This window comes from Chlorocebus sabaeus, chromosome 7, assembly GCF_047675955.1.
Source record: "Chlorocebus sabaeus isolate Y175 chromosome 7, mChlSab1.0.hap1, whole genome shotgun sequence".
NCBI classification, from domain to species: Eukaryota; Metazoa; Chordata; class Mammalia; order Primates; family Cercopithecidae; genus Chlorocebus; species Chlorocebus sabaeus.
The window spans coordinates 134741736-134761158 of NC_132910.1; the positions used below are offsets into that span (position 1 = coordinate 134741736).

The following is a 19423-nucleotide window of genomic DNA, read 5'->3' on the forward strand; positions in this document are numbered from 1 at the left end:
ATGTGCTAATCCTACTGCCACTTGGGGCCATGCCTGGCTGTGTGTGGGTGGGAGGGCATATGAGGCAGTGGACCATAATAAGCCCAGGTGCCCCCCAGCCTTTTAAATAGCCACTTCTGGATGGGCACTATGGCTCACACCTGTAATCCCAGCACTTTGGGAGGCTGAGGCAGGAGGATGGCTTGAGGCTGAGGAGTGCAAGATCAGCCTGGGCAATATAGCAAGACCTCAACTCTGCAAAAATAAAAAAATTAGCTAGGTGCGGTGGTGTGTGCCTGTAGTCCCAACTACTTAGGAGGCTGAGGCAGGAGGATCTCTTGAACCCAGGAGATAGAGGCTACAAGTGAGTCATCACATCACTGCACTCCAGCCTTGATGACAGAGAGAGATCGTCTCTAAAAAACAAAACAAAACAAAAATCCTCTTCTTTAACACTTCACAGGAAAAACTGAGATCAAATTCTTCTGACAAAAGTATTAGAAAATGTTATCTTTTTATACTGAAAATATGAAATCAAATTCTGTGCATTTAAGCAGAGAGGAGAATTGAGATTTCTTTCCCATCCCATCTAGTCCATGGCCTCCTGTTCTGTAGGGATGGTGCTTTGGGCTCAGTGCAGAAACGATCCAGGCTGAAATGAGAAAGCTTTTAGAAAATTCCTGAATAGCAAAACAACGCCTGATCCAACTGAGGACCCAGACAGGCTCTACTGGCTCAAGATGGCACTTCAGACATGGACTGAGAGTCCAAGTTATCCTCGCGCGTTTACATTTTCTTGGTTATTAGAGAAGATGTGTCTCTTACAGAGAGGAGGTTCTGCAGGCTTACACTGTGCCTGGCCACCGGGGGCTGCTTTCCCAGTGAGGCTTGCTAGCTCTCAGGCAGCTCACCGACTCACACTCCTGCTGCCTTATCTTGAACGTGGAGTTCTCCAGGGCAAGATTAGACCGTTCAAATTAGAAACTGGGATTAACGAGAGAAAGGCTCTCCTGCAGAATTACTTCCCTTTCTCTTTGCTGGACCAGACTCACTGACTTCTAAGGCGATGTCTGGGCAGCCGCAGTGATGCTCAGCTTTCTCCCTAAGCAAGAAGCACATACGGTTAATCAGGAGGGATGCACCTTTATCTCAAAGTGCAGCTAGATAGCTATTAAAGGCCTTGCTCTTAAATTTTCTTCTCAGTAAACAGCCAGTGTGTAAAGCTGTTTAATCTTTCATGAGAACTGGAGCCAGAACGTGGTGGTTTGTGGGAGGCTCTCGACGCTGTATCTGCCTGGAAACATTTTGCAATTAGCCCAGTCCATTTTCATCAGGGGTCATCTATCTGTCTGTAAAAGACTGGGAGCTTTTAGTCTTAAAGGAGCCTATGACGGAGGCCTCTGTTAGTGGACAGAATCTCTTCACTGAATTTTAACTTTAAGCTAATGCAGCTTTGGGTACCTTGTTTAAAATTTGGGGTTTGGGGCTAGATTTGGTTCTGCTTTAAAATATTCCTGAGACTCGGCTGGGCACAGTGGCTCACGTCTGTAATTCCAGTACTTTGGGAGGCTGAGACAGGTGGATCACCTGAGGTCAGGAGTTTGAGACCAGCCTGGCCAACATGGTGAAACCCCGTCTCTACTGAAACTACAAAAATTAGCCAGACATGGTGCTGGGCTCCTGTAATCCCAGATACTCAAGTGGCTGAGGCAAGAGAATTGCTTGAACCCAGGAGGTGGAGGTTGCAGTGAGCTGAGATCGCACCCCTGCACTCCAGCCTGGGTGACAAGAAACTGTCTGAAACGCACACACACACAAGAACACACACACACACACACGTATATATATTCCTGAGAATTCATGATCCTATTTCCCTCATCTGGGAATGGAGGGTGCCACGCTTTTGAATGAAAGCCTTGCTGACTAATGTTCTCCCAAAGAAAGACCATGACCCTGGAATGTATCCAAAGTCACCCAGCAGTTACCCGCAGCGTGCTCCATTCCTAATTCCTTTAACTTTGGGGCTCTACATGTCTGACCTGGGGTTCGGCTGACAGGGAGCACCTGATATCCATTACTGGTTAAAGGCAGCATGTTCAGGCATCTTCAGAACCCTCTCTTAGGCCAACATCATGAACCCTGTTTGTGTTCCATGAATTTGCTGCTACTGCTTCTAATGCTCCCTTGAGGACTTGGGAACCTGGATCACATGTGGAAAGGGATTTGGACTAATGTGTTTCCTAAGCTCAGGCACCCACGAAGGTTGCAGAAACTGACACCTTATAGTTCTTAACAGGGATTTTGTGGAAAATAGAGTGAACCATGGTAGGCCGAATAAGGGATGCTGACATACGTCTTTGATCTTACTACACTGAAGAGATAAGCAGAGCTTGTAGATGTGATGTCTAACCTATAATTTGAAAGGCAAACGTGGACTTTCGGGGGCTGAAACATTTTGACCAACATCTAGAAAAAGGCATTCAGAATATAGGTATTAGGGTAGGCTGTTTATAATTAGTACAGGAGGAGAGACTGTACTAAGAAAGAAGGATAGCTCATGAACCAGTCAACTGGTTGGTTGATGGCTGATGGCTGTTGGATGCTTTTTTCCCCTTTTAAATTTTTGTTTTTGAGAGAAGAGGGTGTTCAGGTAGTAGTAAGATCTTGAGTGTTTGGCAAACTTTTCCGAAGTATGAATTGACAGGGATCCATCTGTTAAATCAAATGACCAGATAGGCCTTCTCCATCTCTCCTCTCCTCCAGCCCTAGGAATTAATCTGGTCAAGGAAGACAAAGCAAATTTGCTCTCATCCAAGGCATCCCTCGTCATTCTGGCTCATTCTCAAAGTCAGGCTCAAGGTCATTTCCACGCCTGCCCTTGAGCACATCCCAGCTTCTGGTTGAGCCCTAAACTAAATGAGCCTCCCTGAGGTGGGTGCTGTAGATGGAAAGGACTGTGGAAGAGCCAGACCTTGAGAAGCGATCACATCAACTGTGAGACTCACAGCTGTCAGCAACCTGGTGTCCAATAAGCTTTCCTGGACATCAGATAGCTGTGAAATAACATTTTGATGAATTAGGTAAAAAATGAATCACAAACATGTGGAATACATTTTCTTCACTGCACTCAGGATTTAAAATTTACGAGGCAAAGTATTTGGCTATATTTGCCAAGCCCAAGCAGCATTTGAAAGGAAGCCAGCAAAAGATGTTTCATGGAGACCGGCTGGGTTTGCTCTGCTTGGCTCATAAAGAGGGTCTGTAAGGAAATCTGCAGCCTCTCCTGGCACCCATAGTCCCCCCTTACAGATGCTTCCCTGGGAATGGGGTCTGAGGATCTGGTCATTTCCTCGCCTACCAGGTCCGAAGGCCAGGAAGATGCCCCGCATGTCCATGAGCTCGTTGTCGTAGCCGTGCCATCCACGCTGCCAACCTTCCCGCCTGCCAGTGCTGTTCATCCAAAACGGAAGCATCTCTCGATTCTGAAACCAAGCAAGGCAGACACGTGACTCTGAGTCCTGAGTGGCGCTGAGCGGGCATCTGCTCCACGCTGCCACTCCAGCAGGGGGCGCTTTCCTCCTCTGCACACTGACTGAGCCACCCAACCTCCGCTGCCACTCTTCCTGCTCCAGGCGGCTCAGACCTTGGGCAACAGTCTATTCAATTGCTAAGCGCTCTGGTTAACAAGATGTTTTCCTACATGGGGCTGAATTGTGTCCCGTAACCAGTTTTAGAGCCACTAAATATAGTAAGTTAGTGGCAGAAGGGATGTTAAAGTGTATCTGTGGTGTCATAAAAAATGTATTTGGTCTTTGTCCCAGGTTTCTAACCTAGAGCTCTGAAAACCAGGGGTACAATTTCCTGAGTGATAAGAATGTCTTTGGCTTTTCATTCAAAAGGAGCTATTTTCTCCCACACCTGAATTAATGCTACTGAGAGGGGTCCTGGGGTTGGGGGCTAGACAGCTTCAGGGTGGAGGCTGGCCACCAGAGGAACCAGACCAGGAAAGGGGAGAGGGGTTGGAGACTGAGTCCAATCACCTGACCCGTGATTTCCTCACTCGTGTCTGCTCAATGAAGCCCCATGTGAAGCCCACGGGGCGTGCGGTTCCGGAGCCCCTGGGGAGTGGAAGCTCTGCCTGCCTCACCTCCCATGCTTTCTCTCCCACGGGCCTCTCTATGTGGTGCCTCCCTAAGGGCCATCCATTCCAATAAAACAGTCGTCTTAAATGTAGTGTGCTTTCCTGAGTTCAGTGATTGTCCTAGTGAATGATCAAACCTGAACTGTGATCCCTCAAATGTAGCCAAATCAAACACAGGTGCCGGCATCCTGGGGACCTGGGACTTGTGGCTGGCATCTGAGTGGGGGCTGTCTTATGGGATGGGGCACCTTGACCTGTGAGGCCCACTCTAACTCCAGGTATTGTTGTCAGCATTGAACTGAATGGCGGGATATCCAGCTGACGGAGAATCGTCGGGAAACATTGTCTATCTAATCACATTTCCTAGCAAAGCAGCTGGAGCCCAGCCTCAGCACATCCCAGTGCCCTTTCCCATGCAGCCCACCCTGCCCTTCTTCCTCCTAGCCCTGACCTTGGGAGCAACTCCAAGCCAGCCTCCTCTCCTCCGTTAATGAGCACACTGGAAGATGGCACCTTTGCTTCCCTGTTCCAGGCTTTGCAGATCTTAATTTCCCTCAACCACTCTTCCTTTGGGAGGGGTTCCAGAACCATCACTTCCCATCACCCTTCTTTTCTTCAGAACCACATTTTCTACAGCTGCTCACTTCCTATGAAATAGAGGACTGAGAGAAGGCTTTGCAAGTCCTGTGGAGGCTGCAGGCAGCTGGGCGCAAGCCTAGTCATGTACCACAGAAGCCACTCATTCTTCTAAGACCTCACCAAGGACGAACCATCCATCCTTGCTATGCAGGTTTCAATATTACAAATATTTACTACTTCAAATGCAGGAGGTAGAATAGGCTGGTCGTGATGAATGAGTAGAATCAAGACCGCTAAGCTACCAGCAATTTACAGGTTGGCTCACGAGACTAGTAACAGTATCATATGTTTAGTGAGCCAAGCAGTCCACCAAGAGCTGACACCAACATCCACTTAACCATCGCAACATCCCAGTGGGGATGATACCATTTCCTCCATTTTGTAGTTGAAGGGACTAAGGCTCAGAGAGGTGAAGTGACTGAGTCAGAGCCACACAGCTAGTGCAAGGCAGGGCTGGGATTGGAACCCAGGTCATCTGTCTCCCAGTGCCTGGGCCCCTTCCACTCCGTACTGCCAGAGGTCACTGCAGTGCTCCTGCTGGCACTAGCCAGTGAGGTGTCACCTTGCACCTCACATCCTCACTCACAGAGTGTGACCAGAACTAAAGCACTAACAGGATTTTGGAACTGGGTTGGTGCAGTTAAATTGGGTTAAATTCCAGCTGCTACTTTCTAGCTCTGGAATCTTGGCTATTTCACTTCTGTGAGCTGCACCTTGTAGGTCCTGGCCACCTTGTAGGGTCTGTGGGGGATGGCATGACTGTGTGCTAAGTCCCTGACACACCATAGGTGCTCAATAGGTGGCAGCGGTCTGCTCCGCAGATGCCCCTGGCGGTGGGGCCAGGCACCCAGGCCGTATGCAGCCGGGCAGTGTGGGTCGTGAGGGCTGAGCCTGCTTGTGCTTATTTAGCTGTCATATCACATTGCACAGCCATCTGCTCTCACCCCATAAATCGCCCCCTCACATTGCAGCTTTCCAAGTTTCTCCGTTTCCTGAGTTTCCCGCATCTCTCGTCCCTCCTTCTCCAGCTGTGGCTCGTGTTTTTCCATGGGAAGGTTTCTTTCACTTACTGCATCTCTAACTTTCTCTTTTTCTTCCTTATCTGTCCATGGTGATGATCACAACACATCCCAATTTAGTCTCGCCAGCTAATTTAATGTGTTGCTTCTCCCTCTCACAGTCTACAAGGCGGTGAGCACTGAAGCACGAAGTGGAACTCTTTTGCTATGAACGACCTCACCAATTATGAACCTCATAGTCTGTGTGTGTGCCATGACAAAGAACAGAAGCAAGAGAGATGAAGCCCGACGGCCTAGATTCCACAAATCAACACACGCAGCCATGAAAACCCCAGCCCTGAAGGTGATTTTGGATCTTTCTAGTCATAGGTAAATCGACTCATTTTTATTAAAATAACAAGTTGCCCCAGAAAAACAATTGCTCTTACTGATGAAAACATCGTAGCCACCTGGCGGGTCAGGTGCACAGGTGACTGTGTAGCGTAAGTGATGGACTCAGCCTTCATTTCACAATGCTGCGGCAATGATTTTCTTCTTTTCCCTCTGCCAGTGACTTTTAGCACCTCTGTTTTGTACCCCACATTATCTTTTCAAGGGCATACAGCTGAGGCCGGGCCTACGAAGAAGGGCCTGCCACACGCCTCTCCACCTCCACAGCGGGAATCCTCACCTGTGGATCCGGAAGCTCCCACACGCCTCTCCACCTCCACAGCGGGAATCCCCACCTGTGGATCCGGAAGCTCCCACACGCCTCTCCACCTCCACAGCGGGAATCCCCACCTGTGGATCCGGAAGCTCCCACACGCCTCTCCACCTCCACAGCGGGTGGATCCGGAAGCTCACGGTTGGCCTGCTGACCCCATCCAGCCCCTGCAGAGCCCAGGGACTGCCTCATAGCGCCACCTAGTGACATCCCGGGAGGCGACCCAGCCCTCCAGATCCGGCCGAAGGTGAGAAACAAAGGTAGAGGGTGGGCTTGTGTGTGTGTGTTCAGGGGCAGGCGGGCCTCTAAGTGGGATCCCACTGTAGGGTGGGCAGCCAATTCCCAGGATGGCAGGAAGCACCCGGTTCTCCTGCAACGTGTGCTGGAGGGGGTGGCTCCCCACTCATCATCTGGTGGGGAGGAAATCCACTCCATGCGGGCAGAGAAGAAGTGGGGGGCCCCAGGTGAGAGGAGTCCCAGGCGACGGTGGAACATCCCTGCCAGCATGTAGGAGAATCCCATGATTTCAGGGCTGGTTTATTCAGTTCCACGGACATGCACTGAGCGCTGGATTCATGCCAGGAACTCGGCTAGGCTCTGGGGTGGGGGACACAGAGGTGGAGGGCGGCTCCTTCCCCTAACAGAGCTCAGCTTTCGTGAGGGAGGAAGGGGGCTGCAGCTGCTGGGCATTGACTCCAGAGTAAGTCGCTACCAGGAGTGGGTGCCCAAGCCTGAAGGAGGGAGGGAGGCTCAGGCCCCAGGGAGGCCTTCAGCGGAGGGGACACGGGAGGAGGCTGTGGGAGAGTCAGTCAGTGGGGACGCAACTGTGTGCGTGTGTTCTACATGCATGTAAACACGTGTGTGCATGCGTGTGTGCATGTGTGTGTGCATGTGTGTGTGCATGAGTGTGTGCCTGGGTATGAGAGTGTGTGTGAGTGCATGAGTGTAAGCATGTATGTGTGTGCATGAGTGTGTATATGTGAGTGTGTTTATGTGTGTCTGTCTGTGTTGTGTGTGTGTTAACATTTATGTGTGTGTGAGTGTGTGTAGCAGTGGGGTAGGGAGATGGAGAGGAGAAATCAGGATGAGGAGTCCACACAGGGAGTCCAAATAAAGAGGGTGGGGTCACTACAACGGTTCTGCAGTGACAGAATCCTGGGAACTCCAAGAGCAGGGGAGCCCTTGAATGACCTGGGTGGGAAAGATAGAAAGAGCTGCCATCAGAGAGAGACGGCTGGAAGAGCTGGAAGGGGAGAGGAACTGGGTTGTTTTGCTAGCGGGGTTGTGGCAACCAAACAGGGTGATCACCTCTCCTGGTTTGCAGCTGAGAGAGTTTCAGGGATGTAAGACTTTCAGTTTGAAAACCAGGACAGTCCCAGGCGAACCAGGACAAGTTGGCCACTGTACAGTCAGCACTATATTAGGAATTTAGGTAACATCTTCACCCACGGTGATGTGCTCAGCGCTTCCCAGTGCCCTCCAGGACCCCTCCTCTAGACAGGGGTAGACAGCAATGCCAGGACCCTCCTTGATGAGCCCCTCAACCAATTAATCATTTCTAACAGGAAGGAACCAGAAATAAATCACCCCACACCAGGAAGCGCGGTGAGAAGCGGCTGAGCGGTTCCCTTCAGGTTTGCGCGGTTTCATGTAGGTGCCTGCATTCTATTTGGGTGCCTGTACTCCATCGCCAGCTCCCTGTGATAATGCCTGTTATATGCTTGCATTAATTTGGGTAGCCAAGGAATAATTATGAGATAAGGGTTATAATTTCTAGACCAGGCCTTTGTCTTAATCATCCTTAGCATTAAAATGAAAAGAAAATGCAACATTCGCGCTTTACCTCCAAATCAGAAACCCAGTAAATACAGTTTGTTCTACACTTGCCAGGGCCCATCCGTTTGCATTCAGCATTGTAGGATCCCTTTGTGTGCTGAGCTGAGCTGTGCTGTCTGGGGAGCACACCCAGAAATGCGAGGCTGCGCTGGGAATGAAGGTGCAGGCGGAGGGAGGGGTGGAGGGACAGGAAGAGGCGGGGAGCACCAAGTGGTCCATGTTCATTATTTGCTGTTGCACATGGGCAAGGTGTGGCTTTGGCAAATTCTAGACGCATTTACTTGTCTTTTCATGATGCATTTTTGGAATACATGAGCATATATATTTCTCACCCATTCCTTCCTATCTCTCTCCACCATATATAGAAGAATGGTTGCAAAACCAGGAAGAATAGCAGAGGAGGCTGGTGGCCAACAGCTGCCCAACATCCAGCCTCCAGCTGTGTCCTACATCCCTAAATGACTCCTCTCAAGGTGGCGGGAGGGTTGGAATCTTGTCTTCCCTGGCATCCCACCCAGAGTAGAGGTGCTGTTGCAGGGCCTTGTCTGGTCCCTCCTGCTCTGCCTGGTGCTGCCCCTCTGGCCTTCTTCCCACAGAGGCCACAGCGTCACTCCCTGCTGGAAACCAGGGTGCTCACCATCCACACCAGTGCATCCCATGCTGGCTGCCCAAGGACCACCCTGAGCTTGGCCTGGACCTGGCTCCTGGATATTTGCATTCAGCAGGTCAGGAGGTGTTGAGGAATCTCTTCTGAATGTCCCCCAGGTGGTCGGGATGTGCAGTCAGGCATGGGAACCCCTGGAAGCTGCTCACCTGGCACCTGCCATAGGCCATGTAAAAGGATGATTGTCCTTTTCTGAGAAGTGCCTGAGATCAGGGACTGTGCCTCATCTCCCTTTGTGTGGCCCTGGGCATAGCAAAATGGGCCCTCCCTGTTACAAAGTTCAAAGGGCTTCAAGGGACCACAGAATTAGGCACAGCATTAGCTGGCACAGGGCTGCTTTCCAACAGGCAGGAGTTAGGGCGGCCCTCCAGCTGCTCCAACAGGTGCTTCATTCTCAATGGCTGGCACCCATGGGGTGCTGGTTGTTACACATTTCAACTATTGTGTCTCCTTTCAACTACTGAAAGTATAATTCTCATGAGGTGTGGGGTCAGGGACCCAAGTTCTTCCCTTTCTCCCTTGAGGCATCACAGCAGGTGTCCAGGGAACTGGGGGACACCGTTGAAATCTGGTCAGATGAAAATAAAAGGTGAAACCTATCTAAGGTGTATTAGAGGCCTAAAAAAATCCGCATTTTTCTTCTAGGACATGGTTATAACAGAAGCCTCCCACCTCCCTGAAAATGCAATACACTTCTGACATCCTCCCAGTCTAAGAAAAGTCACCAATAATGTTCAAGCCTTGGGTGGCTTCAGTGAAAACTCTGGTGAAATGATGACAGTTTGGCTGGCTTGGATGGTTTTGCTGCTAGTGTGAAGGTCGAGATATGGTTTCTATTATAAACCACGCTTTCTCGGATTTTGTGGCATTGCTATTTTAAATTGTCCTGCAAAGAGGCTTCCAGCCAGCGGGACTCTTCGGAGCCCGTGGGAGTGGTGGTTATGAGTCTTTGAGATGTGTTTGCCGCATGCCGCTCCAAAGAGATGTTCCTCTAACCATTTCCCTTTCTCTGTCTTTCTAAAACAGAATGTAATTGCTCAGGCAGCAGACCACTGGCCTGACCCCAGAGAGCCCCTGGCCACACACTGCTTGATCCTCGAAATGGGAACTGCAGGCAGCAAAGTCAGCAGGGATCCGGAGATGCAGACGTTCTCGGCGTGGAGCGAAGCGCTGGAGAAAAGCACTCAGTGGATGGGGTTTCTTTCTTCTTTTCTTTTTTTTTTCCGAATCATGTTGATTGCAGCACAGCCAGGCTGAGAAGGGTATGCCTGTGCTCCCATGCAGCTCACACAGACGGCCCTGGTCACCACCAGAACGCATGCAGCTTCCCGCCCCGCATCTGACTTCCTGAAGCTCAGGCAGGCCTGGACAATACCACACGAGCTGCCACTAAAGCTCCGAAGCCACGTTTTCCAGATTGTCTTGATTTCCCCAGATATTTTGGGTCCAGGCCTCACAGCCGTTCAACCACAGGCTTTAGAATTGAGCCTGGCATTTCATATCCTGTTCCAGTTTTCAAAAGAAGTCTCTCCTCTGGAGAAAAATATCGGCCTCCTTTAGAAGCTTGGGCCTGAATTTGCTGCATTTCTCTCAAGTCAGGAAGGGGTCTGGACCATGTTCTACGATCTTTCACCAAGCTCTGGGGAAGTCTTTCCCCATCCTACCTTCATGAGCATGGTGGCATAAGATGGACACTGTCCAGGAGGGGCTGCAGGAATCAGCCCCTCAGGGCTGTGTGTCTCGGCCTTGGACTGTAGCTCTGGGTCAACTGATGCGAGGAGAATTCGTGCTTTCAACATCTCTTCCCTGTTGAAATCTCTTCTGGAGCTACTAATAATTAGCCAGGGTTGAAAGCCTGACTTCACTTTCTTCTCTGTTTACTTGGTGACTGGTTTACATGGTGACTGGTTTACACACCAGCCATGTGAACAACCTGTCAATAAGTAGAGTCAGGAATCAACTGCCTCAATATTTAATAATTTGTACCACCCACTAACATCTACTGAGACTCTACTGTGTACAAGTTCATGATGGGAAACAAAGGTCGAGATGCCAAAGACCTGTCCTCAGGGAGCTTCCACTCTAGGAGGGCAGAGTCCAAAACAAATAAACAAATGTAGCATCAGGTCTTACGGAATTCCAAGCTGGAGAGCATTAGCAACTCTTGAGTGTTTCCTGGTAGAGATGGTGTTTGAGTTGGCCTTTGAAGGACAGGGAGGGATTGGCACAGAGAGGGCATTCCAGGGATTCTACTGATTATTTATTAGGCTGATTGAAGTTACCTGGGCGAGTTTGGTTACCTCTCCCTGACCACCAAATTCCCAACACTTAAGTGTTACAATGGAAGAACTGTTTTCACAACCAGAAAAATTTTGGTTCTGGTATATGCAAATCACCCATGTTGGTCATAAGAAAAAAAGGGATTGGGGTAAGGAAGAAGAAAAGGAGGTAAATTGGGCTTGGAGCAACTGTAGAGGTTTTTGCAGTATGACATGAGCAAAAAAATTTACAAGGACAATGGTAGAACTTCTGTTTCTGCAAGTGTGAAGGAGCCGAGATGTAGCTCTAGACCCCACGGAAGCCAGAAGGGTGAGTCTGTAACTGGGAAACACGAGGTCAGAAACACAATGAACATTCTGATGAAATGTTTGGAACATCTTAGAAGAACTGGATGGGACTGTGTGCTTCATGGCTAGACTGGAATTCAAGTCCTGGGTTTGTTGCTCAGAGATTTGTAACCATAGGCATGGGACCTAAAATGATGAGCTGCCATTAACTCAGTAAAATTGGGATCGCAGTATCCACAATGCAGAGAGAGTGAACTGAGGAGGTACCTAATTCCAGATAGCCACTACTGTTATGGTTGTTATTGACCAAAATAAAAAAAAAAAACCATATATTTATTATGTGCAAAATATAAAATAACTTGATGTAACTTTTGGGAGGACCACAGGGAGCTCTTTCCTAAGTCTACAATGATCCAGGCATGAAAAATTAAGATTGTTGTTCACAGCAACCAGTATTACTAATTAAAGGTGGATGAAATCACATTGACAGTCTGTTTAGCGGGTCAGTGTAAGAATTTTCACGGAACTGCTCATGACCTGTTTGACTTTGTTCTTTGACTCTGTTCTTCCCATGAGCTGTGAGTTACATTACCCTGAAGATAATGGATCATGATCCTCCCCTGGAAAAATTCCCTGTGGTTTCCCATTGAACTTAAGATTAAAAAATACCAAGTTTTTTGTTTTTTTTATCTTGAGATGGAATCTCGCTCTGTCGCCCAGGCTGGAGTGCAGTGCTGCAATCTTGGCTCACGGAAACTTCCGCCTCCCAGGTTCAAGTGATTCTCCTGCCTCAGCCTCCCAAGTAGCTGGGATTGTAGGCACGTACCACCACGCCTGGCTAATTTTTGTATTTTTAGTAGAGACGGGGTTTCACCATGTTGGCCAGGCTGGTCTCAAACTCCTGACCTCAGGTGATCCGCCTGCCTCGGCCTCCCAAAGTACTGATGTTACAGGTGTGAGCCACCATGCCCGGCCACAAAAATACCAAGTCTTAAGATAAAAAATACCAAGTCCTGGGCCAACGGTCCCTTGCTTACCTAAGCAGCCCCATCTCGTTGCCACGTCCCCTCTCCTGGCTCCCCACACTTGGCCACTTGGCCCATTCTTTCCATTCCTCTAACTCTCAAAGGTCTTTCCTGGCTCAGGTTCTTCAAGCAGATCATTCCCTCAGCCTGGAGAGCACTTCCTCTTCCTGCCTGACCACTGATAACTCCTCTTTTGGGTTTCAGCCTCAAGCTCTCTTCTCAGAGAGGCCCCTGTAGCCCCTCACCTACATCGGGCTCCTGTTTTCCCCACCCCAGTACCCTCTTTCATGGCAATCTCTGTGTCCATGACAGCTCTTACCACGGTGATTTATTGGTGTGGCATGTGTATTTATTTAGTGTCTATTGTCTTCACTAGCAGGGAGAGCGGGAGGGGGACAAGGACTCCCAGTGGCTCCCCACTGTGGAATTAGAACTTTTCATTGGCCGTCACATGTAGTCGGCACTCGGCACACATCTGCTGGTTTGCTAGGCACATGATGGCTGATGCACACGGCCTTCACGGTGGGGGATGGAAGAGTATGCTTGAGTCTGCTGCAAACTACCCACAGCCCTTCTCCACTTGGCATTTTGCTGTGTTGTGCCTGACTCTCCCATAATTTAGCATCACCGAGCCTGCCTCCTCAGTGTCCTTGGCCCACCATGACATTGTGACAACCCAATCTGCTCCAGGCCCCCGGGAGAGGGAGTGGCAGGGTGCCCAACTGAGAACCCCAGTGGAGCCAGCCTGGGCAGGGCTCCCGTGCTCTGGGGAAGAGCGTGATCTTCATCCCCTGGCGGGAAGACTCAGGGCAAAGGCTTTCCAGAGGACAGGGACCAGGTCTCAGGCAGGACTTCCGTGAGGAAGGCCCATTTCCTATCCTTGAAGCAAAGAACTTGTCTGGTATGACGGGCTCAGGCTGGACCCGTGGAGGCAGCCTGTGCTTTACCTCTTTCTGTTTTATCCTATGGGGATAAGAACACTTTCAGATTTCTCTCCTTTCAGGACAGGAGGCCGGAGAAAGGACTGACAGCAGCTGGAAATCCAGCTGGTTTATTAAAGAGTGCAGGGGCAGAGGCAAACTGGGGGCCCCTGGTCAGGGGGCTTGCTTTACTATGGCAAGGTCAGCAATCCCACTAGATGACTGTGTAATCCCAGCACTTTGGGAGGCTGAGGTGGGCGGATCACAAGGTCAGGAGTTCAAGACCAGTCTGGCAAATGTGGTGAAATCCCATCCCTACTAAAAATAGAAAAATTAGCCAGGGATGGTGGCAGACACCTGTAGTCCCAGCTACTTGGGAGGTTGAGTCAGGAGAATCACTTGAAACTGGAAGGTGGAGGTTGCAGTGAGCCGAGATCCCGCCACTGCACTCCAGCCTGGGCGACAGAGCAAGACTCCATCTCAAAAAAAAAAAAAAAAGGGACAATCTGTTCCTGTCTTTATCTTTTTCAGTGACGCCTCTCTAAGAAATCCTAAGAAAAAGATGAACTCAATGAAGTCTTCCTGTTAGTGCCGCCGCCTTAAAGTCTGCAGGACTTAAATCGATGGTAGAAAGTTAGTGTCTTTTGGGGAAGGGCATTTTTACCAAGGAAACCAAATCTTCCATGTTTCTGGGATGGCGGCTATAGGCAGAAAGGAGTGGGGGACAGGGCTCTCGTGGCTGTCACCCAGCATCACCGTGTCCTGACTCAGCTGTTTTCCTCATCATGGCTAAACCAGAAACCAGTCTCATCTGCCAGCCGAACTCAGACCCGGAGAGATTGCTTTCAGGCTGAGAGTCTTGCCATGCCACAGATGTGAAGTGTAAGCCAGCCCTGAAATGTCATCGCATGCACTGTGGATGGGTGTGTAGGTTTCAGGGCAAAACATAACGTTCTTTTACCATTTGGGGAGAAGTTTTGCAAATAGGAATGTGAGAGATTAATAGCCTTGGCACAGAGCAGAAACAAGGATATAGAATGGGGTTTTTAATTCTCTGTTGTCAAGAAAGTACAACAAACAGTAGAATGATGTCAAAAAAAGAAGTTTAAGCCAATAAAGAAAGAATGGGCACTTGTTTTGGGGATTTCTCAGAAAACAAATAAAGTCCCAATGTTATACTAAAGTAGAATCAGAAATTATAACTTTTACATATGGTGTCTTCATAATAAAAATTTGCAAATTCCAGGGTAGAAGTAAAATGATTAAGATATTTAGTCTAGCAAACTGCAAAAAGTCATTAAAAGATATCTCAGTGTCTCTCAGGACTCGGGGATAATTATGATTTTCCAGAGAAACATATATGTTCATGAATATAGATGCTGTAAGTTATATTAATGGAACTGATTGTTCTCTTTGGATTAGCTTCTTGGAAGCTCAGAACCACATGTGTGTTCCATTTTATTTGGCTGTATGTTATTTTCAGAACTAACAATAACAGCTGGGTGCGCTGGCTCACGCCTGTAATACCAGCACTTTGGGAGGCCAAGGCGGGCGGATCACTTGAGATTCAGAAGTTCAAGACCCTCCTGGCCAACATGGTTGGCCCATCTCTACTAAAAATACAAAAACTGGCTGGGCATGGTGGTGGGCACCTGTAATCTCAGCTACTTGGGAGGCTGGGGCAGGAGGATCTCTTGAACCTAGGAGGCAGAGGTTGTAGTGAGCTGAGATCGTGCCACTGCATCCCAGCCTGGGTGACAGAGTAAGACTCCGTGTCAAAACAAACAAACAAACAAAAAAACAAGAAAACAACAACAAAGCAAACAAACACAACTAACAATATCCACAATGGAGTCATTAGGAGAATTAGAAACAGGAACTAGGATGTACTTAATTCAAGATAGCTATTATTATTGAAGTAGTTGCTGTTGTCATTGACTAAAATTTAAACAGAAATTTTTCTTGATGTATTTATTATCTGCAAGGTATAAAATAACTTTCTATGCATGTCATTGAAGCTTGGGGGAGGGGTCATTCTAGAGTTGCTAAGGATCCGGGTGTAATACATGAAGATGAGTTTCGCAGCCCTTATCATTAGTAATTAAAGGTTTGTGAGCCACCATGGATAGTCTATTAGTGAGCAACCCTCATCTTTCAGAGCTAATCTTATTTTTTCACACCCTATTTATCTTATTTCTGATGTTCTGTTTTTTCTTTTTAAAGTTTCTGCTTCACTTATCTTTGAAATTACCTCGAATCTTCCTTTGGAAATGATTGTATATTTTAAAATGCTGCTCTAGTAATTGTCAACAGCTAGGCATTCTTCCTTTCTGTTCTGTGGCTTCTCCCTAAGAGGTACAATACAGTACTGGTTAGCCCTTGCTAACTAACTGATGGTCTCACTTCTGATTTACTCAGACGAACGTGTGTGTGTGTATTTGTCAATGCGTACAAAACACATAATAGAACATAACATGGTCAACACTAATTTGTCATTTCCTACAGGGGAGCAGGTACTTGGACCCACAGTAGAGTACGGGGCAGGATAATGGGGAGTAGATAGAAGGGAGCCGTCACCTGGACCCACAGCAGAGTACGGGGCAGGAGGATGCCGGGGAGATGGAAGGGAGCAGGCACCTGGACCCACAGCAGAGTGCGGGGTGGAAGGACGGGGGGAGATGGAAGCAGAGCCAGGGGAAGGAGGACGTGTCCTCACACTTGTCACTGGGCATCCTGAGTGGGCCAGCGCAAGTCAGAATGGGGCAGAGGCTGCCATTTGTCCTTGCTCTCCCCTCACCCCTTCTTTCTGTTCTTTGTTTCGGGGCCCCAGTCTGCCTGACTCCTGGCCTCTGTTTCACTTTTGTCCTGTGATTGGGACCCCCTGGTCTGCACTTCAGCGCAACTTCAGATCTCAGAACCAAAGCTGACCCAAGGCGGGAACTTCCTAGCCCCACTAGTCAGCTGATTGATGAGACCTAGGGGAAGTCGCTAGGGGGTTCTGGGCAGAAGCAGATTTACAGCTTATGCACCAAGGTTCCTCATGTGTGCGAACTTCTTCCAAATCCCTGTACCTAATTTTGTATTCATAATTGTGTATATTTTTTTCTTAAAGAGAGATCCCCTTCACCTTAATTCCATAATCTTCAGAGTCCTACAAAACCCGAGTCTGGCCCTGGCTCTGGTATGTATATTTTGCTCCCTGATAAAAGTAGGAGATGTGCAAACAGAACCCACACCCTTTCTTTCCTGCTTTGGAATGTCCTGACGTGATATGATTTGATGTGTGGAGCTGCAGCAGCCATCTTGTGACCTTGAAGAAAGCCAAGAGCATTGCAGAAGAGCTGGCTTGGGGCATGATATAATTGAGTTGCTGGATTCAGCAATTCTGGAATTGCTTGCCTCCAGACTTCTACTTATGTGGGATAGTAAATCCTTTTTGTTTCAGCCACATTTATCAAATGGGCTGTGATTTATGACCAAGAGCGTCTTAACGGATGTCTCAGGGTCTCCCAGCACTGGGTTTCTTCACTCACTGGAAGGCCTAGCATCTTCATGCCAGAGGTGTGGCTGCTGAGACACCATGTTTACTTTCACTGACAGGATTCAGGACTGAAGCTACTTCCCCAGCACCTGTCACACCCTACTGCAGGGGGCCAAGACCTTTCTCAATGGAATTGAGATGGCACCTCATTAGTCATCCAGCATCTCCATAGTGACCTCTGGCCCTGCACTCCCCTACCTAAGCCTGTTTTCCACCAAGATGCCCGGATCACCTCTGCCCTCTTATACCCTCCCTCCCTTCCACCCAGTCTCTCAGCATAGGCGACTTCAGCTAAAGACGACAAAGTAAAGACGGATGCAAATAGCCAGCTAAGAAATGACTGACGGCTGTGAATTAACCTTCAGGGCATATTTGCTTTTAAAAATTCAAAGCAATTCTGCCAGAATTTTATAAACTGAAAAAAGTTCAAACAGTAAGCCCTTTGGTGAGATGTGGAAGGCTGGCGTTGTGGAATACAGTGAGACCGGTGACTTGCTTGACTACATATGTGCTCCGTGTGAGGTCCTGAGCCAACCACTCTAAGGGATGATTTGGTGATCCCAACCTAACCTCACTCCAGATGACCCCACATGGTGTGATGAAGCGATGAGAAGCACTTTGGATTGTAGAGGAGAGGTCATTAGGGAACAGAGGGACCCTCACCTTGTAAACCATGTGGCAGAGAAGCCATAGCTGCCTGAGGAGGGCCTCGCTGGCCTCTGCTCTGCGAAACTCACACTCCTAATCGGATCTGCTCTCTTCTCAGTTCTTTGGTGCCAGGTGCTTCTCTCTGTCTGAGAGCACCCAGAAGTCACGCAGTCCTCCTGCATGACTGAGGTTCATGTCACACAACCCCCATTTTCCCATGCCCATGTCCCAGACTCCCACTCACCTGCCCAGTCAGCCTCCCTGCTGGTCATCACCTGCCCGCCTCCCAGGGCGGCTACCAACAGTCTGAGGTCTTCCACTTGGTTGGCCTCAACCAGCTACTCTCATGTACCCTGGAGCCTGATCTACTAGGTTGGTGCAAAAGTAATTGTGATTTTTGCCATATACTGCAATTACTTTTGAACCAAGCTAATAACTGCAACCTATCTTCAAATTCCTAAAATAAGCCGTGCTGTCTTCAGGAATGAACTGTAAACATCACTTGACCACAGACTCCCCTAAAGGGCAGGGCCTTCCCGCCGTGGCCCTGATATCACAAGCTGATGCCAGAGCTGGGGGGCTTAGCGTCCAGGCCAGCCAGGAGGGGGCTGTGGAGGTCATTCAGACCTCCCCAGGTCCAATTAAAGATTGGAACAAAAATGCATGATAATCTCCTCTGAAAGATCAAATTGGCACGCTGGGGACTCGCAGTCTCGTTTGCCAAACATTTCTCTTGAAGGTGAAAGCTAGCTGAACCTCTCCTTGCTTTTGACTGCCCTTGAGCAATTGCTTTGGTTCACAGTAATTGTTCCGCTTTCAAGCGAACAGGTTACATTGTAAGCCCAGTAATCGAGTTAAGGCCCGTTTGTTAAAACACGGCAAGTCTGGAGCCACGAAGTCTAAACCACGACTCTGGGTTCACATCTACAGTTGTGTCTACAAAGTTACCCGATCAAGACTTTTGATTCTCTAAAGAAAGACATAATGCAACAAATGATGCCTACATGAAAAAATCTTTTATGTGTAAAAACTTGAGTAACTATTATTTAACGTTGGACTGTTTTATAGAATTTGCATTGTGAATAAATTGGTGCATATTTCATAATTACCTCAGTTATGAACCAGCCTTCATCAGCCACTAAAGTCAAAGGAGAGACAAACTTCCCTTTCTTGTAATAGAACCTGCTTGGGATGGCTTCTTTCTCGTAGACAGTCATGTGTTCCACTGTGCTCAGCTTGTTATATACCTGTAAGGAAAATCAAGAGTGATCAGTTTCACTCTCTTAAATATGTGTGAATATTTACTGGAGCTAGGGGAGAGGAGAACTTACGTATAAGACCAAAGAAAGAAATTGCCAAATACTTGATAGACTTGAATACGTAAAAACAAAAAACTCGTGTGTCTCAAAAAGCCAGGTGGCTTCATCCAGGGAGGCTGAAGATCCACATACTCTCTGACCTAAGAAGTTGACTGTGAGGAACAGAGTGAAATCCCTCAAGCCTGTGCACCTGTAGACATGTGGACCAATGAACCCTGCAAACTGGAACAGCCCAAATGCCCAGCGATAGTGGGGGAGAGAAAGAATTCATGGTGTGGTTCTGTAATGGAATACTCTACAGCACTGAAGACGAATGAATTATAGCTACAAACACTCCTGGAAGATTCTCAGGGATCTCAGCTTGAGGGGGGAAAAAGAAAGTTGCTGAAAAATACAGACAAAATTATTCCAATTCTATATTT

At 48.4% G+C, this 19423-nt stretch overlaps 1 protein-coding gene across 2 annotated transcripts in view; it reads right to left on the minus strand.

Moving 5' to 3' along the window:
- Nucleotides 1-19423, minus strand: part of ENPP6 (ectonucleotide pyrophosphatase/phosphodiesterase 6) — a 128422-nt gene that overhangs the window by 8093 nt on the left and 100906 nt on the right. For both annotated transcript variants that reach the window (XM_008000380.3, XM_008000381.3), the window contains exons 6-7: nt 18792-18929; nt 3338-3461 (exon numbers count right to left, since the gene is read on the minus strand). In XM_008000380.3, coding sequence (XP_007998571.2) covers nt 3338-3461; nt 18792-18929 — 262 coding nt within the window. The remainder of the gene's footprint in view (nt 1-3337; nt 3462-18791; nt 18930-19423) is intronic.